Source organism: Dermacentor albipictus, chromosome 3 (genome assembly GCF_038994185.2).
Source record: "Dermacentor albipictus isolate Rhodes 1998 colony chromosome 3, USDA_Dalb.pri_finalv2, whole genome shotgun sequence".
Classification (NCBI taxonomy): Eukaryota; Metazoa; Arthropoda; class Arachnida; order Ixodida; family Ixodidae; genus Dermacentor; species Dermacentor albipictus.
This window is the reverse complement of record NC_091823.1, coordinates 154353744-154377141: the sequence shown is the minus strand read 5'-3', so window position 1 is coordinate 154377141 and position 23398 is coordinate 154353744. Positions and strand designations below refer to the sequence as shown.

At 44.7% G+C, this 23398-nt stretch overlaps 1 protein-coding gene across 2 annotated transcripts in view; it reads right to left on the bottom strand.

Annotated features, from left to right (window-relative positions):
* The window catches only part of LOC135920025 (luciferin 4-monooxygenase-like), a 125262-nt gene that overhangs the window by 19329 nt on the left and 82535 nt on the right, over positions 1–23398 (bottom strand). For both annotated transcript variants that reach the window (XM_065454091.2, XM_070534798.1), the window contains exon 5: positions 3922–4203. In XM_065454091.2, the coding sequence (XP_065310163.2) occupies positions 3922–4203 (282 nt within the window). The remainder of the gene's footprint in view (positions 1–3921; positions 4204–23398) is intronic.

Below are 23398 nucleotides of genomic sequence, written 5' to 3'. Positions count from 1 at the left end.
GAGCGGCGATTAGCTGAGAGAAGGCATCAGCTTTTCGGGGGCTCCAAGAGACTGGCACGTCTTATTTGAGAAGATTAGTGAGTTGATGTGAGAACACCGCAAATTTTTCACGGAACGACAAAAGTAAGAGCAGCGCCACACGAAACTATGAACATCAAGAACACAGCATGGAGCTTGGCAGTTCGTAACAGCGCGCAGTTTAACTAGGTCTGGTCGGACACCGCAAGCGTCAACAAGGTGACCCAGCCCAGTAAATAGACAAAGAGTGAAATGGCACTTCGAGAAATTTAGGCGGAGGCCAGCTCATCGGAATATGGCTATACTGGTCGAAAGCTGCTCAAATGCGTTGCGAAAGTGAATTTTAAGGTTATCATGGTACGTAGCTTAAATACGTCAACCATTTATATACAGAAGCAGTGTGTCGATAATTCTCTTTAAAAGTTGCTGATAGGTTGCAGAGACCGAAAGGCATGACCCTGAATTGGTAAAAGCTATCAGAGGTCGCGAAGGCAGTGTGCTTTCGATCCATGTCGTGTACAGCAATTTACCAGTAAAGTGACAAAAGTTCAAGAGCTGAAAAGAAGGTGGCACCATGGACGCAGTCAAGGGCTTCCTCAATATGGGGAAGAGAGTGCCCGTCGTTCTCTGTGATTTTGTTGAGGTTTCGATATTCAGTGTAATAGCGCCAGGAAAACTTTTTCTTCATTACTAAGACGACGGGTGGCGCAAGGACTAGATGATATTTCGATTAGGTCCTTCGCAAGCATTTTGGTCACTTCTTTGTTAATTACTTCGCTTTCTGATGTGGACACACAAAAAGGATGGCGGTGAATGAGTCCCCAGTGTTGATGTGGTGGGTGATAATGTTAGTCTGCCAAGACTCGGCAGGGAACATCAATCTTGTTACGCCAAAGGTCTGATCATTTTTCAAAAAATGGGGTTGTTGGAACCTGTTGACTGGGAAACTTGAACTTCATCAGAAGCACTTATGACAACAACCTTCCCGTCATTGGTGAGTTCCCGTCAACTGGTGAGTTGGGCAAGCGACATCTTGTGAGGCAGCACTTGAGGGCTCAGTCTAAAGCTCTGGAGCGGGAGAAATACACAGTTATCAGCTATTATGGCGATAGTATGAGGCACAGTAACATTACGCGTCAGTCGTAAATAAGTAATCGGAGTGATTATACCGTCACCGTCAGGAACTGGAAGGGTTGATGACGAACATGATGTGCGTGATGGCTCGAGGCGGCAGGTGAACAGAACCGGCGGGACTTAAGCGGCTAACAGCCGTGGCACAGGCATGTGAGGAAAGAGTGAGATCTAGGCAGAGTGTATCAGATTAAAAATCAATTAAAGTCTTCTGCAGCACAAGAGAGCAGTCCCAAGTATAACTTTTTTCGGGAACAAGCAAGAACGGCGAAGAGAAGAAAAGAAAAGAAGATCAATCGGCCGGCAATGCCGACACGCGCAGTGCTCATTCCTGTCAGTGAAAGAGCACATCATGGGCAACACGTATTGTCTGCACGTATATTCTGCAGACGGAGACGTCAAGTGGTGGAACATTGTTACAGGGAAATTGTGGAATTTACCTTTTCAGACGCTTTGGTGAGTGGGGACCGTGAATGGAGGGCTTGCAGGGGACGATCACATCGCAGCTTCACCTCCATAAGTTGCCCGATCTAGTTTTCCCGCTGCGAGCGTCCAGAGAAGGTAGGGGAAGAAAAGCGAAGCTGCGGTGAGCGGGATTGGCGGCGTTAGAGCGACGGTAAGCGAGAGAAGTCCTGACAAGAGCAGCGTCAGAGGTAAGAGGGGCATGGAAAGGCGACGAAAAGTAAGTAAGGGAAGCATCGGCTGAACGGCTCGAAAGAGTAGGGCGCAAAGAGGTCGGGAAAGTCTGGCGAGGAGTGTAGGTCCAACGTTGACGGCAATAACGAGTAATGTGCTCGGCCTGATGACAGAAATACCATATGGGCTGATGGTCGGGCATTCTCGATTCTGAAGGATTGCGGAAGGGCAAAGCAGAGGTGTAAGATTGCCGAACTCTGCTTGTGCAATAACGCCGAGGATCAGGACGAGCGAGAGGGCAGCCTGATGGAAGGCCGAAATTTGCAAAGTCCCGCCTAACTACAGCCTGGATGAGGAACATAGATGGCGGAGATGGGTCACCGGTGGCCGTTGTGAATACGGGTGGTTCAAAAGGTGCACAAGACGCCACTTGAATCTGGCTACGAACGATGCACGTGACGTTGTCATAGGTGGCAGGTGTGGCGGCTGAACGACATCACACGATCAAGTTGCGGCTGTGTTGGGCAGCCATGTGAATCTATGGGAAATACGGCCGTTCTTGGTTTGTGCAAACCACCGGCATTCTTTGATGACGGTGTCGATGGTATCAACCTTTGTGTCAACGAGCAGAATGATCGCTTTGTCTGCAACACCTTTAAGCACGTCAAAACCCTTCTAGGACTCCGACATGTTCTCGTCAATCCTGCGGCAACGAGCTATAGCGTCTGGAATGTAAGCGACGTATGACTCGGTGGACGTCTGTACACGAGTTGCCAGTTCATTCCGTACAGCAAGCTGCCGACGAGTGCTGTCGACCAGTCACTGAAAAGTCGCGGACCTTCTCTTTGAAAGAGTCCCAGCGTTTAATGTCTGCATTGTGCGTTTTAAACCACACTGGTGGGGGGCCATCGAGATAATGCAGTACGTTGACCAGCACAAGGGTGGGTCCGACGTGCAGCTGGCACTGAACTGTTCGTAAAGCTTGTGTGATTCGTTGACGTCAACGATATCCTGGTCGGAAAGCAGGCCAGAATAACTAGCAGGAGGAAGCACTACGTAGGTGGGAACCGCGGGAGCTGCAGGACGCAAATACAATATTTCGTCACCGCGGAGATCCGTGAAGGATACATTGAACAACCAACACCTCCACCACAAATATGGTACGTAAAACGACACGAGGTGTGAATATTTACAAACTAAATACACTGAAATAGACAGCAGCAACCAAAAGGGTGGACAACGCGCACATTAGACAGGCCCGTCTTCTACATGAAGAGGAGCAGACGTTCTGTTGGCTTCGTAAGAATATTACACAGTGTTACTATTACACAATACCAATATTTTATTAACACACCAGCGTAACATTCCTCTGCTACTACGTATAACATATTTTAATGCATTTCTTTCATTTTTTTACCAATATTTTGTCTTACAGTGGAAAACCAACACATATTCTTTACAGCTCACAAAAACAAGTTTATTCGGTAATGGCCTTGACCCTGCCTGTAGCCAGAATGGTTAGAACGCCGCTGCGCATTCAGTACTAATAATTATCGTGTACGTAGTTTATCTCGGCTCGCATTACACAATTCTCCAATACTTCATTTAGGTAAGTTTGAAATTCAGGCAGAGCATTTGCATCTTGAGATTTCTAGCACCGTAGCGCGGAAATAAAAAGCAAACGAGAATTTAGCGTAGCTTCATGTGTTTTATACACTATATATGTGAGAAAGGTAAAACTAGAGTAATGCGACAACCTATGTCAGCTTTCGCTGCATTGCACGTCCAAATAACGTAACCACTCACGAGGGTACATTGTTGACGTTAACTGCTGAATAATGTTCTGTACGTTATCTATTTACGGTTGTGACATTGCTGAGGCAGCAGGATAGAATAGACAATTGCCTTCTTTTCATTTATTTTTTACTCTACATCAGTAATATTGATCCAAGAAGTACACAAAAAGTGATTATTGAATAACCACAACCGCGTTTAGGATCTTTCCTTATCAGTGGCATTCACTGCGTTTACTTTGTGTCAGTGCTATTTTTACCTAAATGGCTACTCTTTGTAGGATATGAGCTCAGGTTACAGCAGAAAGTTTGTTGGTCACAAAATCAATGAAGAGTAACCTACCTTTAGCTCACAATTGCTCAAGGGAACACCAACATCAGCAGTGGTTTGTGGCTCGCCTGTCCTCGATTGACAAGTGAAAACGCTACACGATTCCGTCATTCCATACGCCTTCTGCAATACCTTGAGACCACTGAAACATTGACGTGCTGCCTCGGCTGCTGCAGATGAGAGCGCACTGCCGCCGACGGTGATCGCTCGCATGCTAGGCAGATCGTGTCCTTTGCGCCGCATCAGACACACAATAGCTTGGAGCTGGGACGGGAAGAAGAAGGCCGTCGTCGCCTGCACAGACATCGGAACATTTCAGAGGAAAGAGATTGGAGGACAATGAGAACGTTCTAATAATAATATTCTAAAGCTGCTAATAGAATGACAATGGCCTCCCATGGGATACACAAAAGATACATTTGCATGAATGAAATTATCAAAACACCATTCAGGTGCATTCACGTGTGCTGAGCTGATTGTACCGCAAAACTAAACTCTTTGACGGTAAATAAGGAGTGTAGACTACATCTGGTTTTCCAAAAGCACATGTCAAAAATGAGTGGACTTTTTCAAATACTTATCTGTGCAAGTGAACAAGGCTCATAAACGAATAGCACTGGAAGGCAGAACATTGTTTTCCAATCACACATTAGAAGTTATGCGCACGATAAGTCAGCGAAGGTGGAGATTCTGTGCATGGGTCTCCTCCTGTCATTTTAGTGACATTATCGACAAATAGTGCATTGGCACACCGAGGTTCCGGTCTTTTTAAGTTACCCGAGAGCGCCCCGGTGTGCACAAAGGTGATTTGTCGAGCGTTCCAAAAGTTTGGGTAATATTTGCAAGGCCTTCAATAACCACACATCGAAAGACATTCCCTGGCGCAACTGATTCATGAATCACCCATACCGTTAGGGCATTTCAATTTAGATGTTTCATGTTGATCTGGCAAAAAAAAAAGTCAATTTCCCACATGCGAACGTAATCGCCAATGCGGAGGCCTGCTGCTTTGTCAAGCAGCCGAAATGACAGCTTTGTCCGCATGCCCCTTCGTATCATTACATTGCACAGGTGCGAAAATATGTGTCATTGTCATCGCTAATCTGATACAGATCAGCCGTAGAGAATTCTCAATGTGCGGCGCCTGCTAAGCTGGCGTTGACGAACATTGGCTGAGTAGCTTGAGGCCGCGTCAACTTCAAGTTTACGCACTCTTCGGTGAAAGATAAGGACATGTATGCATTTAGGCATTAGGCACACACAGACACATACAGACACAAATACACACACACACACATGTGTATATATATATATATATATATATATATATATATATATATATATATATATATATATATATATATATATATATATATATATATATATATATATTTATAGTCATATTATAAGAAGGCAACAAGCACTGACACCAAGTACAACATAGGGAAAATAACGTGTGCTTAATAAATGAAATAAAGAAACGGTAAATTAATGGAAATGAAAGTGGATGGAAAAAACAGCTTGCCGCAGGTGGGAAACGACCCCAGTACCGCCACATTACGCGTGCGATGCTGTACCAATCGAGCTACCGCGGCGCCGTTTAATCATCCACTTTCTTCCGTATTTATGTTGCCTAGCAGAATCCTGGAAGTGTTAGCCAGCGCCATCACTCACACACTTTGGTCGCGGATGTGGATGTCCTTTCTGCAGCAGGTGTCCGAAGATCGTGATCTTTTTGGGTAAAGGCAACCGGTCAATAAACCCACACACGCTACCTGAGGCATCAATGTTGCCGGATTCGATACCTTCGCTATGTACTAAACGAGAAGAAAGGGGGTTACCTGAGGGGACCGATTCCAATGTGAAGCTTTCTTTGCCTCTTTCTTCCACTTTCCCACTCCTGCTGTTGCTGGTTTGAGCTGCTTTGAGCTGCTGTCTCTGCTCCTGTCACGCACACCACCTCAGTAGGCGGTTCAGAGCGTGTATATAATGACAGGCTCACGGCACAGAAAAAAGGCGACAGAGGAAACTCGTTTTCACCCCACCGCGTCGATTGTGCACAATGCCCTCGGGAGCTCTGTGGCCGTCGCCACTTTCGCCGCTAGGCAGCTGTAATTATGAGTGACTCCCCTCAGAAGCGTTGCTGAAACGTTTCTTGTCTTTCTAATAACGTGCGAGGCAGAGGGGACACAGATAGAACTGTACAGGGAAGAAGACGAGGAGACGAAGAAGAGGGAGTAGAAGAGGCACTTCCCATACATGTGAGGGGTGGAGGTGACGTGAGAAGGCAACCGCACTACTATATAATCACTTTTGCGGGGAAACAGGATAAGCTTAAGCTCAAGGTATGGGGCAGTACGCTGCTGCTATTTCTGAAAAACAAACGCCATCCAAAGTTATCAAGCGCGCAATTTATGCAGGGCGTGCAGAAGCAGAGGCGCAATAATTAAAGCGCACCTCAGGGTTCAGGAGACATAATGGAAGTGGTTGACTGTCAAATAAACGCTTCAGTGCCCGCCGTGTTAGCTATGCGGCTATGGCATTGCTATAGGTCATGTATTGCACCCCAATCGCGGCAGCATTTCGCCGGGGGCGAAATCAAAGATGCGCGTGCACTTAGATTTTGGGACAGGTCAAAGAACATCACGGTGCCAAAATTAATCAGGAGTACGCCACTACCGCGTGCCTTATATTCCTAGCGTGATTTTAGCGCGCACAGCCCCATAATCCCATTGAATTTTAATACTTCTGGCACAATTCGATGTGCCATGTGAGGCAATGACAACGTTCAACTCTTTCAGAGGTCAGAGGAACCGCAGTGGTTGTTTATTGGTTACGGTGTTGAGCTGCTAAGCACGAGGTCGCGGGATCAAATCCCGGCCTTGACAGCCGCATTTCGCTGGGGGTGAAATGCGAAAACATCCATGCACTTAGGTTTAGGCGTTTGGTAAACAAAACCCAGGTGGTCGAAATTTCGGGCTTCCCCACTGCGGCACGCCTCATAATAAGAAAGTGGTTTATAGGCACCTAAAACCCCATAATTTTTAACGCCTCAAGCAAACACCTCTCCTAGTGTGTTCTGTATACTATGTAGGCAAGAAGCAGTGGTGCACGCACGGCAAAGTTTAACATCAACTCACCACTCTCGTGTTTTAGACTAGAGCCGTCAATGTCACCGCTAGTTGTCGTCAAGCAAAGCTTCCAGCATGGCAAGCTTCATTTACATTGATTCCCACAGGGCGTGGGATAGGCATAATTTTTATTAGCCATATCATCGGAAGCCAACCAATACTGAAGCCATGGACAGCGTCGGCGACATCATTTGGGCTTAATAAATGAAATAAAGAAACAATACATTCATGCACATAAAAGTGTATGAAGAAAGAACTTGCCACCGACAAGTACGCGCGCTATCCTCTACCAATTGAGCTACCACGGCGCCGTTTCCACATTCACATACTTGGATATATATATATATATATATATATATATATATATATATATATATATATATATATATATATACGTTTTCTAGCAGAACCCTAGGAGCGCTAGCCTGCGCCACCGCTGAAAAACCTTGGCGGTGGATTTGGAACATCCGTTCTGCCGCAGGCGTCACGCGAACATGATCTTTTTTGGAGAAGGCAAACCGTGATTAAGCAATTCTTTCACCCACCTTTACTTCTAATAATTTATCGTTTCTTTATTTCATTTATTCAGCACAATTATTAAGCACAAGGAGATTGCGCGCCAAATGTCCCTTGTGCCTCGTACCCTTGGCATTACCCCTCCACGCTGCCGCCCTCGATACAGCAGGTTGTTCAGAAGCTAGTTCCCCACGTGCTACCCGCAGCCCTTGCGCTACCGGGGACAGCTACGCTCAACAACGCCGGATCCATCGACACGCCGCTTCCTCCGCGCTGGTTTTCAGCGCTCCTAACAAGGTGCAAAAACCGTGCCAAGCAATTTCCAATAAGTTAGAAAATAGGGTAAAAAAATGCCGCTGTGGCCTAAAAGACCATCAAAAATTCACCAAATGCGGAATAGGTGTTGCGTGCCGGCTTCCGTTGACCTGTGGCAACATGTACATAGGACCAACCGGTCGGTGCATAAACGCCCATCTAAAAGAAGATGAACGTTCTCTTGATAAAGAAAACCATTCGTACTTGTCGAACCACTGTAATATATGTTATTGCGATCCAGTATTTTTTAGCGCCGACATTTTGTTTTCAGATAAAAACAAACTAAATGGGAAATCACAGAAGCATTCCATATCAAAAAGTGCGCTGAAAAGTGCATACGCCAACCATCCGTTGCAATCACTGAAAATTAGAACTTGAGACTGACTCCAACCAAATAACTGAATTTTATTAGCCCGACGTTTCGGAGCCCATTCGGCTCCTTCTTCAGGGGGTTGTTCTTCGGGGGGTGGCGGTGTGCCGCTTTTAAAGCGTCTTTTTTGAAGAAAGGAGGGGGGGGGGACACGGGAGGTGGGGAGACACTCCACAGACGGAAAGGTGGGGGGGAACAAAAGGAAAGGGGGGTTTGTGTTGTTGACCGCTTCCAAGGTGCTGCGATGACCGGTGCTGGGTGGAGTGCTCACGAGGGTGCCCTTGATGGGCCGCGGGGGGGGGGGGGGAGGTTACAGGGTCGCGCCGACGTTCTGTGTTGGTGAAACGAGCGGGAGTCTATCTGGCTGTGCGTCCTTTTCTTCTTTTCGTCATGTCGCCAAGGCCATGGACATAGACCGAGGGTAGGTTGCCCTTCACACGGTTTATGTTATTCTCCGTATTCTGAATGTGCCATGACTCCAGTAGTAGTCTCTTTCGCCAGTTCGTTTCTGTTTGAAGGATTTCAGTTTCCTTGAAAGCAATTTTGTGGTCGGCGACTTCAGAGTGTTCAGCGACGGCGCTGCGAATACGGTTGAATGTCCTGACGTCGTTCTCGTGTAAACGACGTCAGGACATGTAAACAAGTTGATCACATGCTTCAGCGCTGCGTCATACAATCCTCAAATAGCCCATGGACCTCAGTTCTCGTGAAGAAAAAGAACTGCTGCGTAGACTACTGTCGGTTGAACAACATCACACGCAAGGACATCTATCCACTGCCTGGCATAGACGACGCCTTGGACTGCTTACAAGGAGCCGAATTCTTTTCTTCGTTAGATTTGCGCTCCGGCTACGGGGAAGTGCCAATGGGTGAGGCCAACTTGCCTAAAACAGGCTTCGTTACTGCCGATTCATTATATGGACTCAGCGTGATGAAATTCAGACTCAGCAACACGGCTGCCACTTTTGAACGCATGATCGATAATATCCTCAGCGGCTTTCAGTGGCAGACGTGCCTGTGTTACCTGGAAGACATTGTGATCTTTTCGCATAATTTCAAGATGCTCCTCGAACGCCTAGAAGCTGCCCTCTCTTGCGTCAGTTCCGCTGGCGTACAACTAAACTTAAAGAAATGTTGCTTTGGTGCTGCGCAGCTGTTCATTCTCGGCCGCGCCGTGTCGCGAGATGGCGTCTTTCCGCATGCCCGAAAATTGTGTGCCGTTTCCGAGTTGCCAAAGCTGAGCACAGTGAATGAACTTCGCAGCTTCCTCGGATATTGTTCATATTTTCGTCATTTCATTCGTAATTTTTCTCCATGATAGAACCTTTGATTGAGCTTTTCCCCAGCTGCCGCGACATTTCAGCATGGTCCCTAGCATGCGACAATGTACTCGACTCACTGCGCCACCTACTTACGTCATCTCGGAACCTGCGACATTTCGACCCATCCGCCCAGACTGATATCCACACATACGCCAGCGGAGTCGGCCTCGGCGCTATGCTTGCCCAGCGTAAACCTGGATTTGATGAGTACATCACCGCTTACGCCAGCCGTGCGCTCACTATAGCTGAAGCCAGCTATTCTGTTACGGAAAAAGAGTGACTAGTCATCATATGGGCCATAGAAAATGTTTACCCTTACGTTTACGGCCGCCCGTTCTTTCTTTTTTTCAGATGCCCTAAATGCCTTTACGGGCATTACATGGAGGGGGCAGGGGTTAACTACAAAATATTTCAAACACAATTAGGGCGGAAATGCAATATATAACACCCTACTAAAAATCGCGCAATACAACAAGAAAAGATAAAAAAAAGAAAAAGAAGAAATGCATACACCACGGAAAAAAAAAAAACTCGGTACAAAGCGTGTGGATGCATTACAATGTGTCAGAGGCACAAAGTTCTGGTTTTACTCAACATGCGTAAAACTGCGCTCAAATGAATTACAAATGAGTCATGATCATGTATAGAAGCAATTCATTTTGGCCGCGGGTTGCAGTGATAAATAGCAAGAAAGCGGTGATTGTCGAAGGAGATTCGTACGCGCGAACATGGGACGCAATTTTTTAGGGGTGGTCGAGGCGGAAGAAAATTCTTTGCGGGGGTTTGATATGGTATGCTGTAAAGGATGACGCGGTGTAATACAATCTGTGGAAGAAGGAAAAGCAGTGCTAAGTGTGGTCGTTTTTCGAGAGATGGTAAAGGACTCTTTGATAGCCGTGATGCTGGATGTTCTAGAGTAGGTTTTAATGATGAAACGTGCTGCTTTATTTTGTAAAGATTCAAGCTTGTTTATTAAGTTTGTCTGATTTGGATTCCATATTATGGAAGCGTATTCAATCTTTGAATGAACTAGAGCTGTCTAAGCTAATAATTTATTTGACTGACTTGCTAAACATAAATTACGCCTGGTGAATCCAAGTGTTTTATTTATTTTCGAAATTATTTCATCAATGTGATCATTCCCTGTAAGGCTTGAAGCTAAACGGACGCCCAAGTATTTTAATGTTGACACATTCTCTATGCAAATGTTATGCATAAAATGTGAACTTAAGTGAATGTTGCTGGCTCTGGTAAATGCATTTGTTTTTGTTTTAGAAACATTAAGTTCCACCGCACCAAAGTGAAATATTGTTTACGTTGGCTTGTAAAATATTAGTATCTTTTAGAGGTCATAATTTGCCTGTAAAGAACGCAGTCATCTGCAAACAACCGATCTCTTGAGGTGAGGTTGTTACTGATGTCATTTGTGTCAATTACGAACAAAATTTGCGCAATGGCGGAGACCTGAAGAATGCCAGATTTAGGTTGTATTGGGTTTTCGTGTGTGAGTACAGAACTAAAAAACGAGTTTAATTCAGTCGTAGCTTCAGATGGTGAGAGTAGCACGCCGTTATTAGCGATTGGTATAGTAGATTGAGAAGGGTGTTTAGGGTTAATTACTTTCCAAAACTTTTTTCGGATTGATAATCAACATGCTGGCGTTGGTCCCTTTAAAAAATGTGTCTTTATATGCTTCAATTATCGCTTTACATTTATTTGATTGTTCTCGGTATGGCTGCCAATCACCATTCGAGTTGCACAATTTAGCGTTAGAATAAAGACGTTTCTTTTCATTAATTGGCCTTTTCACTTGGGACGTCAAAAATGTGATCTGTGTTGATGAGGTGATTTCAATTTTGTGAACGTGCTTTTGTTTCAGTGCAGTAAGCTTTCTTCGGATAGCGAGCCAGTTATCATTTCTTTTGCGCTAAGCCATGGTTTCCAAGAACTACAAAGAAAGAGATGATAGATCTGTAAGAACCACGTCGATATCGAAATCGTAAATAGATATCGTTGCATTTTCTGGTTTTCTACTTCGTAAAAGATATTCACATTGTACTGCGTTGTGGTCACTAATGCATTCAAGTACGGGAACGAGCATATTTTCCGACTTGGTTGTGAGGACTAGATCTAGAATTGAGTGTCCACGTGTTGGATTGCAAACTATTTGATGCAGATCAAATGAACAAAGAACATCAAGAAATTCCCTGTATTCGCTCTTCCTTGCGCAACCTACGAACTTACATGTCTGCCAATTTATTGTGGGGTATCTGAAATCATCAGCAAGGATTATAGATGAAGCTGGACGCTTGTCTTGTAATAAAGTGAGGCACTGGTAGACTCTCGATAAATTCAGCGGTAGAATCAGGCGGACGAAAAAGAGACGTCGGCTGCACAAGTGACAGAGGGACAGAACTGAAGTGAAATCCTAAAAATTGCAATATTTGACTGCGCGTCTACAACGCGAGCACATCGATTAGATTTCACTGGAGCTACAACACCGCCTCCCCGTGCGGCTAACCTATCATATCGAAATATAATAAAGTTTCTAGAGCGTGACAGCTCGTTGTCCCCAATAACGGGGTGTAAGCACTGTTTCTGTCCTAAGTACAATATCTGCAGAACAAGCCTCTATAAAAATGCACATAGCTATTCTTGTTTAATAAACATGCTTCGAAAATTCCACACCAGAAGTGACAATGAGTCACCTTGATTAGCATGACTGTGTCAATCATTCTGGTTAGTTTCGTCCACTCGTGCACCAACAGTAGGTTGCTCACTCAGCCAACATACTTCGGCTTCACTGCGCGTTGAAAGATAGGTTAGTTTGCTTTTTTGGTGAATCAAAGGTGTAACATTTGCTTCCGAGAAGTTTATCGCAGACCACAGTATATTTTCGTTAGGATTACGTTCTATACGTGCGAACTCTCTGAGCTTTTTCATGATAAACTGCTTTTGGGCCGAGAAATCTTCTTCAATCCACACTCGTGGCTTCTGCAGGTCCTTTAGTTTGAAAGCATATTTAAAATGATGCTCTTGTCTTTAAAATTCAGAGAGTTCACGACAATTGGTCGGAAGTGACCTGCTTTAGGTCGATCTATTCTGTGGGCTCACTCATCTTCTCCTGCATTGAAGCCTAGCTTGGCTAACACGGACTGGTTGATGATGCATTCAGTATCAACCCATTTTTCTTCTGGTTCTTCCATAGTTTCCTTAAATATTAGGTTTTTTCTGCGCATACGGTTATTCAGGCCATCAACAACATGACTGGCCTGCTCCAACTGCTTAGTTTCTATGTTGTTCAACTGCTCTTGCAATTCCTGAACGACTGAGTTAACGGCGGTGACGTCATGGCATAGGTTATCAATTGCTTTTAGTCGCTCTTGGACACCGCTGAGTCGCCTTTTGATGTCAGTGACTCTCGCTTGAATATCCTTTACTTTGAAGCGTTTTTCTGAATTTTTTTCATTTGACAACGTTAACTCTTTAACAAGTGCGAGAACGTGGTCCAGCTTTCCGGGCCTGGGTTGGTCTCTACGTGGCCAGCGCAGGCTATGAATTGGGCAATACAAAACAAAACCAATGAACACCGTCCACCCATTCGCCAGCAACTAGGAATCAACGCAGGCCTAAGCCATATTGGCAAAGAACGGCTGGCAAAATGGCGATGCGCCACAAAGCAGCCTATCTCTACACGGTAGGTACACAGATCAATGCCCATGGGGAATCAAACGACAATCGGAATTTGCAGCCTAAACAGTACCAAAGTTGAAGAAGCTCTCGTCACAACCCACTCACCTATGATACATGAAACAAAAATCCGTGAGCTGCGAACAGTCAGCTGCAAATCCCTTTCGGTGCTTGTGGACGATCTCAGATTACAGTTAATCGAGGTGACAGATCGTCCAGGTTACAGATGATCATGCGTTATATTGGCTTTCCTCCTTGAAAGATCTGTCTGGTCGACTCGCCCGTTGAGCATGAAGCCTCCAGGAGTGCAACATTAGCGTCGTTTACCGATCGGAACGCAAACATTCTGATGCGGATGCTCAGTCCCGCTCACCAATCCCACCTGTATTTGTGACACCGTCTATGCCTCCCTAAGACGTGCCCTCCTTAGCAATCACCGACGTACCCCTGGCTTGCTTCCGTATCGACTTGCTGGTTCAACCCATGCTGCGTCCTGTCTCGCGTGAAATACGCCGTCAAGTGCCCCCCTTCATTCCTCGTGATGGTTCGCTATACCGTCACAACTATCTTCTCGATGGATGCAAGTGGCTCTTGGTAATTCCCCCCCATATGAGCTATGACATTTGCGCCGCCTTCCACGCTGACCCACAGTGTGCACTTGTCGGAGTATTGAAAACTTACATGCGCCTTCACCTCCGCTAATACTAGGACGAAATGTACTGCTTCGTTTGCCACTACATCCGTTCTTGTCTCGCATGCCAGCGCCGTAAGAAGCCTTCTTGCCATGCAACCACGCCTCAACTGCCGTCGCATTGTACTGCGAGCCCTTTGAACCACGTCGGCATCGACTTGAACGGACCTCTCTCCATCACTCCTGCTGGCAACCGCTGGATAATCGTTGCCATCGACCATCTCATGCGATACGCAGAGACTTCGCCGTTACCATTTGTATCGGCAAGTGACGTTGCCTCCTACAGTTTAGAGCACATCATTCTAAGGCATGGAGCACCACGTGAGCTTCTTCGCGACCGAGGACCTGCCTTACTGTCAGACGTTGTCGAAACGGTCTCGAAGCAATTCCACGTTCAGCGAACTACCACTGCCTACCATTTTCAAACGAACGGTACGACAGAAACATTTAGACGAACATTGGGCGATATGCGGCCAATCTACGTCGCTTCCGACCGCTCAAATTGGAACGGTATTCTTTTTTTTTTGTGGCGTATGCCCATAATACCGCTACGCACACCACCACTCTATTCTTTCCATGCTTCCTACTTTACGGACACGAGCCCTTCGTGCACGCTATAGACACCATCCTTCCGTATCAACCTGACGTGAGTCGACGACAGGGTCAAGTCGCTAAATACGCTCATGGGTGTCGCCATATTGATTGCTCCCTCACCTCTGCTGATCAGCACTGCTGTGCCTGCTAAGCTGGGGTTGAAACATTTTGGCCGAGTACACAGTAAAATAATTTACACCCTTGATGGTGAGAATTGCGAATCATAACACCCTTGAAGGGTGTTTTCATTCAAGAAACATCCCATCATCATGACTTTTTGCGAAGCGTAGGGCAGTTCTAGATGCCATAACACCCTTTTACCCACCGAAAGGGTGCACTGACTAAGAATATTGGGGGTGGGTGCAAGGGTGTTTTTGTTTGTTTTTATCCCATTCACAAACATACAGTTGCACGAAGAGACGGCGTGTCCCACGGCACTAAAAACCAGTGGCGTATCCAGAAATGGGCCCTCCCCTACCCCAACCCCTTCCCCCCGAGACATGTCGGGCTTTCAGTGCCGACAAAACTCCTGAAGAGAGTCCCCCTCCGTTTCACTGTCTGTTTTGATAAGCCCTTTTTAAATATGTCCTGCGAAAAACCTGTTGCTGAAGCACTACTATCTATTATGTCACAGTGTTCTAGGTGGCACACAGTTCTTAAATGTCGTCACGCACAAATTCCGCGGAATCCAAAAGCGCGCACCTACTTTTTCTAGTATTGAATATTTAACCAAAAGAAAAATGTTCAAAATGTTTTCAGCACGGCAGAACTAGTGCAGCTCTTGCTTTTGGGACACCAGGAATCTAGCAAAATGAATAGGCCACGTGACAGCATGCAGCTGGACGCGCCACATTTGCTCTAAAGCAGTGCGGTCGTCCAGGTTTCTTTCAAGCATGACAAAACAGGCAGAAAAGGGTGCAACGAACCATACGCGGCCAAAAGATACGCCGATTCGAGAAGCTTTCACCCCACCTGACCTTCTTTCGCCGAATCAATAACCCCAATTCGTTCTGCTTCTCTCAAGTTTATAAACAAGGTAGGTTCGTTGGCAAACTTGAGCCTTCTCACCAACCACAATGCTTTGCTCAAGCAGCATCTGCGGAAAGAACCGTGCAAAACGCTCATGGCTTCGCGTCTGCGTCAATTTACGAAGCTGGCTGTACAAAAAGGAACTATTAAGTTTGTAGTTGCATAGTAAAGGAAAGTTCTACTGGCTTACAAACAGCTGCCTGAACGGAGTGCTCAAAAAGAAAGGGAGAATAATCTAAGAAAGTATAGAGAACCAACGTACAACTTGCGATGCATAAAGTATTTACAACACCGACTAACAGCGGTATTTACTCAAATATTTCCCCTCCCAAATTGGAGACAGTATTATTGCACGCATGAATAGGATATTAAGCCAATCATTGTAGATATAACGAGATTCCAGAAATTTGCGGGGCATTTGCAGACCCATCTTTGTTCACGGAACAGTGGTGAGCCATTTTTCAAGTGTGCGCGCTACTGTCCACCTGCCAAGTACATTCGCGATGTCTTGGCATATGCAGACCCGTCTCGCGAGACTCGCCCGTCTCCCCTCGCTAGACGGGTAGGACAGATGCACATGCTGAATACGGGAAAGAAATACTTTGCAGAATGAAATTGAATTTTGTCAAAACACCAGAGCTCTGGATTGCAGGTTACAGCGTGCACAGGGGCGTTCTGCCAGATTTTAAAGCGAAGCTTTCTATGCCTCCTCCCTCACTCTTTGCAATTCTGCTGCTGCTGCTGCTGCTGTCACTGGCTTGCCAGCCACGTCGGTGGGTGGTTTGAGGGCGTGCGTAATGAACATGAGAGGGACGCGGGGAAGGCGTGTGCGAGTCCTTTTAGCGAGAACTTCATGGGCGTCGCTGCAATACTCTTTGGACCTCTTTGGCCGTCACAATGCCCACTGAAGCACCCTGGCCATCGACACAATGCCCTCTGGAAGACTAATTACGCGTTAGCCCCCTTCTGCCCACCCCCACCCACCGCAAAAGTAGTGCAGAAGGTGCAGCACTTACTTTTTTTGTAGTCACATGCAACAGCGCTGAGGAGAGACAAGAGAATGCTTAAAGCCAACACCCAGACGAAATGTCATCACAGTTCCTACACTTTACCAAGAAATTGTTGTTGTCATTCAATAGCCTTTACCACAGCTGCACCCTCACCGAGCAAAGGGGTTCGGCGATGGTATAAGCACAGCTATTGAATAGGAACAATACTAAATTGCTCTGCTCGTGGTAGTTTGAGGGCGAGAGTAGTTGGGTTGAAAATGACTTGTCTACCGCATGCACAAAGTACCTCGATTGTGAATATACCTTCCTCATTACCCGTCAAACTGCTATTATAAGCAACTACAGTAAGACAAAGACCGATATCAGATTATAACGACAACTCACGGTGCTGTCCACCAAAGGGGAGTCGTTGTGATATTTGTTCTTTCTTTTGAGCGGTCATCGGCCCCACTCACTCACCCGCTCTTAAAAAAAAGAAAGAAAAAAAAACCCCCGAGATCTGGATTCGCTTCGGTTGCACTTTCACGACACCACGCGAAGAAAGACTTTTCGTACTTGGAAACTTAAGGTTTTCGTGTAATTCTGCACAAGTGAAATTTCGTGGTGTCGCCTATACGTTTAGAAAGCTACTATGCAAGTACTTTTATATCTGCCGTTCGTCCAAGCTATTTAAAATTTGCGTGAGCACACCAGTTCAGAAATATGAGCATTGTGAACTTCTTGAAAATGCCATTGAAAGCTTTTTTTTTTCTCTCTCTTTCTCTGCGCATAAAAGAAAAGACAGACTCGCAAGTACCTCTGTATCTTATAAAATCAGCAAGGTCTACGTCTCTTTACAAATGAACGTCCAAGCAAACAAACAAAAGAAAGCATCGAGAAATAAATTCACTTACGCGCAGTTACACCTTTGCCCCATTTGATTTGATATCAGCCCATGTTTCTGGAAATAAAGTTCCAATGAAACTACCCGTAAACACAGAAAATGGCTTAGAGGTACCGTAAAATAAATAGCTTTGAAAGTAATACACACGCGTAGTTCATAAGAATATTTGTTTTAATGCCTTGAAAACGAAACCGAAATTGAAATAACTTCCCCCGACAGGTGTCGCCGCTATCGCCGCTATCGCCGCTACGTCATTTCCTACGCGGGCCGGCGGGCCGTCGGGTGCATGTGTGTTCTCCGTGACATTCTTGAAGTTGTGAGTAATTAGATTGTTTTTTGCTGCGTTTAGGTTGTACCACCTCGTTGTTCTCGCCTACTTTTGTGCTCATCGACGCGACGTGAGCGTCCCGAGTGAAGGCGACGCGATTATACGTGAGAAAGAAGGGCAGCAGCGGCCTACGACATCGGTGTTTCTTTGTGACAGTGTGTTTACTACGCCTACGACGGCCGTCATTCGTGGCGAAGTAGCAAACATCTTCCATTCGGCCTAAACAGTGATGAAGTGGACGTTTTGTTTTTCGGCGCAATCCATCGTCAACATCGTCCATCCACTACGTAATCGAAATGGCGTGCCCACAGTACACATCGTGACAGCGCTCCGCCTTCAAACCGAGGGCCTTTTGCAAGGCGCATGGTCTGCTCATATAAAAGGTACGTACGTAGTCACGTTCAGCGTCGCGTTATTATGGTGCGTCATTGTGGTAGTAATCTTCGCGTAATTTATTTAAAGGACAGCACAAGGTGTGTTGGATGCGAGTGTAGTATATGTACTGCAGGCGTAGCCTATGGGCACCGAGTGTGAAAAAGAAAAAAAAATGTTTCATTGTTCACGTGTCCTCAACTAGAGTTGTAGAGAATTAAGTACTGCTACGCGTCAGTATCCGGCGCAGGCAGGTAAATAATACTATGGTTTGACTAATTGGTTCTCTCTGTTACCAAAGATGGGCGCAGACTTATACCGGTGTCACACGGCCACTTTCGAGCACGATTGAGTGCGTTCTGGATCGAAATTTTCGACCGCGATTGGCTCCCGTCCGCCGATTGTGCAACGAGGCCAAACGCGTCTCCAGAAATTCGATTGCAGTCAGGATCGATCGTGGCCAAAAGTATGCAGTGTGACAACCGTATTAAATGTCGCTTGTGTACTTTCACTCAATTGCTATTGTTTTTTTTTTTCGGAGGTCCCGTGGTAGGTAATGGCGCAGGCAGCTTGCAATGCTTGTGCTTTCATGACTAGAACTAATGCAAAACAAAAGAACCACGACCGTCCCGGCTATGTACTTATCCTTCGCTTTAAGTTGTGCTCGTTTGTCCTAGAAGCTCTTGTGCTGTTGCGGATGAACGCGTGGTTGCGCTATTCGTTTATAAATTTATCTTTTTGTAAAATAAGCACACCGAGCGTAATCAATTTTTTTCCTGACCTTGAACTCGTTTCTTGGTTTCACGCAGGCGTGCTTATTACTACTACTGTTTGTTTTCTTGTTATGTTACTGAACCCTGCCTAAGGCGTCCTGTCAGTTGTCAACAGTATTTCTGAAATGAATTGCACTGAGCGTCCTACGGTTATAGTACGTTTCACTACCTTATTTTAATGTCTAGTTACAAAGTGTACGGTTATTGTAACTATTCTTGGCCTTTATATATGTATTTATTAAGCTGGTAAATGCTTAATTGTATTTGCAGTTTTGAGAGGTTCTTTTATCGAGTGGTCAATCACGGGTGGTATTAATGGTGGGTTGTTTTCTTGTGCCCATGCACTTACAGTCAGCATGAAGCAACTGCATGGGAACCGACTGGCTGTCTTGGGCCTACACATTGCTGAAAAGACAGTGAAGATGTCTGAGCCGACAGGTATACTTTTTTCATCACAATTGGCCTACATATTTTGTTCACCGGAGGATGAAGATCTCCCCCAGTGAGCTCCAATTATCCCTGTCTTGTGCTAGCTGATTCGAAGTGAAGCCTGCAAAATTTTTTTGACTTCATCATAGTCTACTTCTCTACCGTCCTTGACTACCCTTCTCTTCTCTTGGCATCCATTCTGTAACTCGAATGTGCCACCGGTTATCTGCCCTATGCATTACATGGTTGAAGAAGGCACTTTGGCTAGTTGGTGCTCATTGCAGACTTGAGACATCAGTAACTAGCGTGAAAAAGACATCAAGAAGCACATAAGGAAGAACTCCAGACTTTAACAGAAATTTTTGCTACACAGAAACATGGAATGCACAGAATGTTGATGGACAGAAACAACACAGGAGCTATCGGAACAAATTTATGAACAGGTTAATTTCACTTACGAACATTCTTGGTAAGAGCCAGAGACGGGTGCTTACACACCTATTCCCCGCTTTTTTGATGCAAAGTGGTTCGTATATTTCCCTATATACCTGCTTCTGGAGCTGCCTGAGCACACGATTGCTTTGAAACTGCTCAGTGCATGAGCACGTATGGCGATGATTGGCCATGTGGCCACCAGCCACCAAGGCACTCAAAGCTGCCCTATGTTTCCTCAAACCAAACAGGTCGGTGTTTAAACGACCGCTTGGGGGAACAAAGATAGGGCAGCTGTCATGGCTGGTGGCAATCTGGCCAATCATTGCTGTAAGTGCTCATGCACTGAGCAGTTTCAAAGCACTCATCTGCCCAGGCGGCTCTAGATGCAGGTCGAGATGAAAATATTCGAAGCACTTTGCATCGAAAAGCTGGTGATAGGTGTGTAAGCACCCCTTCCGTGGCTCTCACCAAAAAAGAGTGTTCGTATCTCGAAATGAACCTGCCCATCGATTTGCTGCGATACCTCCTGTGTCAGGCAGGGAAAAGGAAAGGTAAATGTTGCTTCCATGCGTCGAGGTCGCTTCCCCTGAATCCTATGTTTCTGTGTAGTCAAAATTTCAGTTGAAGCATAGAGTTCTGTCCTGTGTGCTTCTAGCTGTCGTCCGTTGTCTTTTTTGTGCTAGTTAATGATGTCTCAAGTCTGCACAACATGGCCTGACCAGCTCCCTTCTTTACTCTTTATGTCAGCTAGGATATCAGCTCCTTCGTCTGCTTTCTGAACCACGCTGCTGTCTTCCTGTTTCTGCTGCCATCAGGATAGGAGTGGACATGACAAATGAAACTGAATGTCATTTAGACAGAGGAGCAGTGAGACTTCCTGTGCTTTACCTTTTGTTGTTGTACATAATAGTTGAAATTGCACCAACACATCTTTTACACCTTGTGATCTACCCATAGCTGCGGCAAATAAATATATAGGCTTTAAGAAACTAGAAATGCAGTTTGCCTAAGAAAGAAAATACTCTTGCACTTAAAGGTAATGTGTATGATGCTCTGACTCCTTTGATGCATGTGCCTTGAGAGGTGCTGATGCTGTTCTTCATTTCTTTCTCAGCATGCTTTATTTGATGGGTCTGACTTTGTATAAAGAAATAATTTCTAAAGAAACCATAATACCTAACAGGCAGAATTGTCGAGGTTGAAAGCCAAGTTTTCTTTCATGACATTTTTTTCAGACTGTACTAGTTGATCCATGATGTTCGACAGCGCAGACTTGTACAAGGGTCGTCAAAAGTGGCGAGAAATGGAACAAATGCTATCGCCTCTTTCTCCATCCTTTGTCGAGTTCACATTGTCTAACGTCATCGACCAATACCAACTAGCCCGTTTGCATACCTGTACTAGTTGAGCCATTTATACTATGGTACTCTAAACCAAATGTGATAAATTCAAAATTGCCTTTTCTATATTTGTACAAATAACTGTTTCATAAAATAGTTTAAAGTGTTATGGTTGATATCATGTTTCGACACCACCATAACCTCATGAAATATCTTCATGGATGCAAAAGGTGCCTCTTGTGCAAGTTCTGTGCTAGCCTGACATGGAGAACAAACCTGGCAGAAGGTAGAGCACATGCTCTTTTGTAAACAAAATGCATGATTGCATTTTCTTGGCAGTCATTGCAATGTTTTTGGATATTTATCTGCATGAACATTAATTATCTCAGCTGCTAAAGACACATCACTAGACACTGTGAGCAGAAAAAAGTCTGATTGTGCAGTACTGTTGAAGTCATGCAACATTATGTTTAAGCAAACTGGCAGGAATGCTAGCTGTTAAAAAGAAAAAGCTGACTTCAAGAAAATTTGCACTCGTAAATGTGGAATTGAAATGCACTATGCTTATAAGCTACAAAAGATTTCCAGGATGATCACACTAGTTACACTGGTCATTTGCTGATTCAATAAGGTTCACTGAAGCTTGTTTTTAAATTCACACTGTTTTTATACAGGGTGATGATTTTGAGTTTTGTGGAATTTTTAAATATAGCCCTGTTGCATATAGCATAATTCTAGTCCTTGAGCAGGAATATTCAAACAGGCAGATACATCTTGCATGAGAAATCGAAACATATTAAACTAATTAGAAAATATTATTATCTTTCGAATGAATTATATCCCAAGAAGCCAGCAAACATTGACACCAAGGACAAGTTAGGGTAAATTACTTGTGATTAGCAAATGAAATAAAGAAATGATAAATTAATGGAAATGAAAGTGGGTGAAAAAACAACTTGCCGCAGGTGGGGAACGAACCCGTGTCTTCGCATTACGCGTTAGATGCTTTACCAATTGAGCGACTGCGGGCGCCGTTTCCCCATCACTTTCTTGGGTATTTGTTTCCTACTAGAACCCTGGGAGTGTTTGTCAGCGCCACCACATATCTGGGGCACATATTGTAATTTACGAATCATAGCCAGTGAGATTATAAGGTGTATCTACTTGGAATTTATTTGCAGAATGGCGTCAGTTTGGAGATATGCACCATCAAACTTGCTGTAAAAATGCACTGTTGTTCCACTTACCTTTTTTAACAAAATGTGCTTTTATGCACTGATGCACAAAAGTAACGGGAACACCCTTGTGTATTGGTCTTTATCAGGGAAATATTCCTAAACTGATGTCATCCTGGAAGTTCAGATGCATACGTCTTCCAAGCTCACTGGCTACAATTCATAAATTAGCACATGTGCAGTAATATAATTAGTTACGAAGTTAATTAGTGATTTTTTTTATTAAGTTGAGCATGTGTTTCGATTTCTCATGCTAGTAATGTCCACCTCTTCAAATAATCTAGCTCAAGGACAAGAATTATGCCATCTGCCGCAGGACATTTTTTAAAATTCCAAAAAACTTAAAAATGATCACCCTGTACAATCATACTACAGGGCTAAACAGCCAGCAGCCTAATCATCACATATAAGAATGCCGTAACAACACTGACAAGTGCACTAAAGTTTTCTGCGCTTCACAGATGAAAGATGCTGGCCATTAGAATGTTTGATCTCAGTGTAACTCACAATCATATAACCAGCAAAATCAAGTGAACGCAGATCACAAACTTCATACATGAAAGGCTTTAACTGTGCTTTGAATAAAATAGCTAAACTTCTGTTAAGCATGATGGATTCACTGGGTTGTTTCAGTTAAAAGCATCTAAATGATCAAATGCTAAAGTGTTCTTGCTTGGAAGATCTTTAGTGTAAACCCCTGTAATAAGAATACCAGCAGGATTATGTGCTTGCTTAGTGGAGATGGCTAAGATGATGTCAGAAGGTGTAGGTAGGGTTTCTTTGTAGTAGAGATGCCAAATAGTTCTGACAGAGGGGTTGTTACCAGCACTGTGTAAGTGAGAGATTAAGAAAAAAAAATAAAGGTCAGCTTAGTGATGCTTAGTATAAAATGAACAACAGGAAAACGAAACAAGTAATGCTCTTAACTAACATATTAAAATTTTCGTTGAATATGTTACAAATAATTTTGTCAAATATTTGACAACCACCAACCACCATGACAATTAAGTGATCAAGAACTCACCA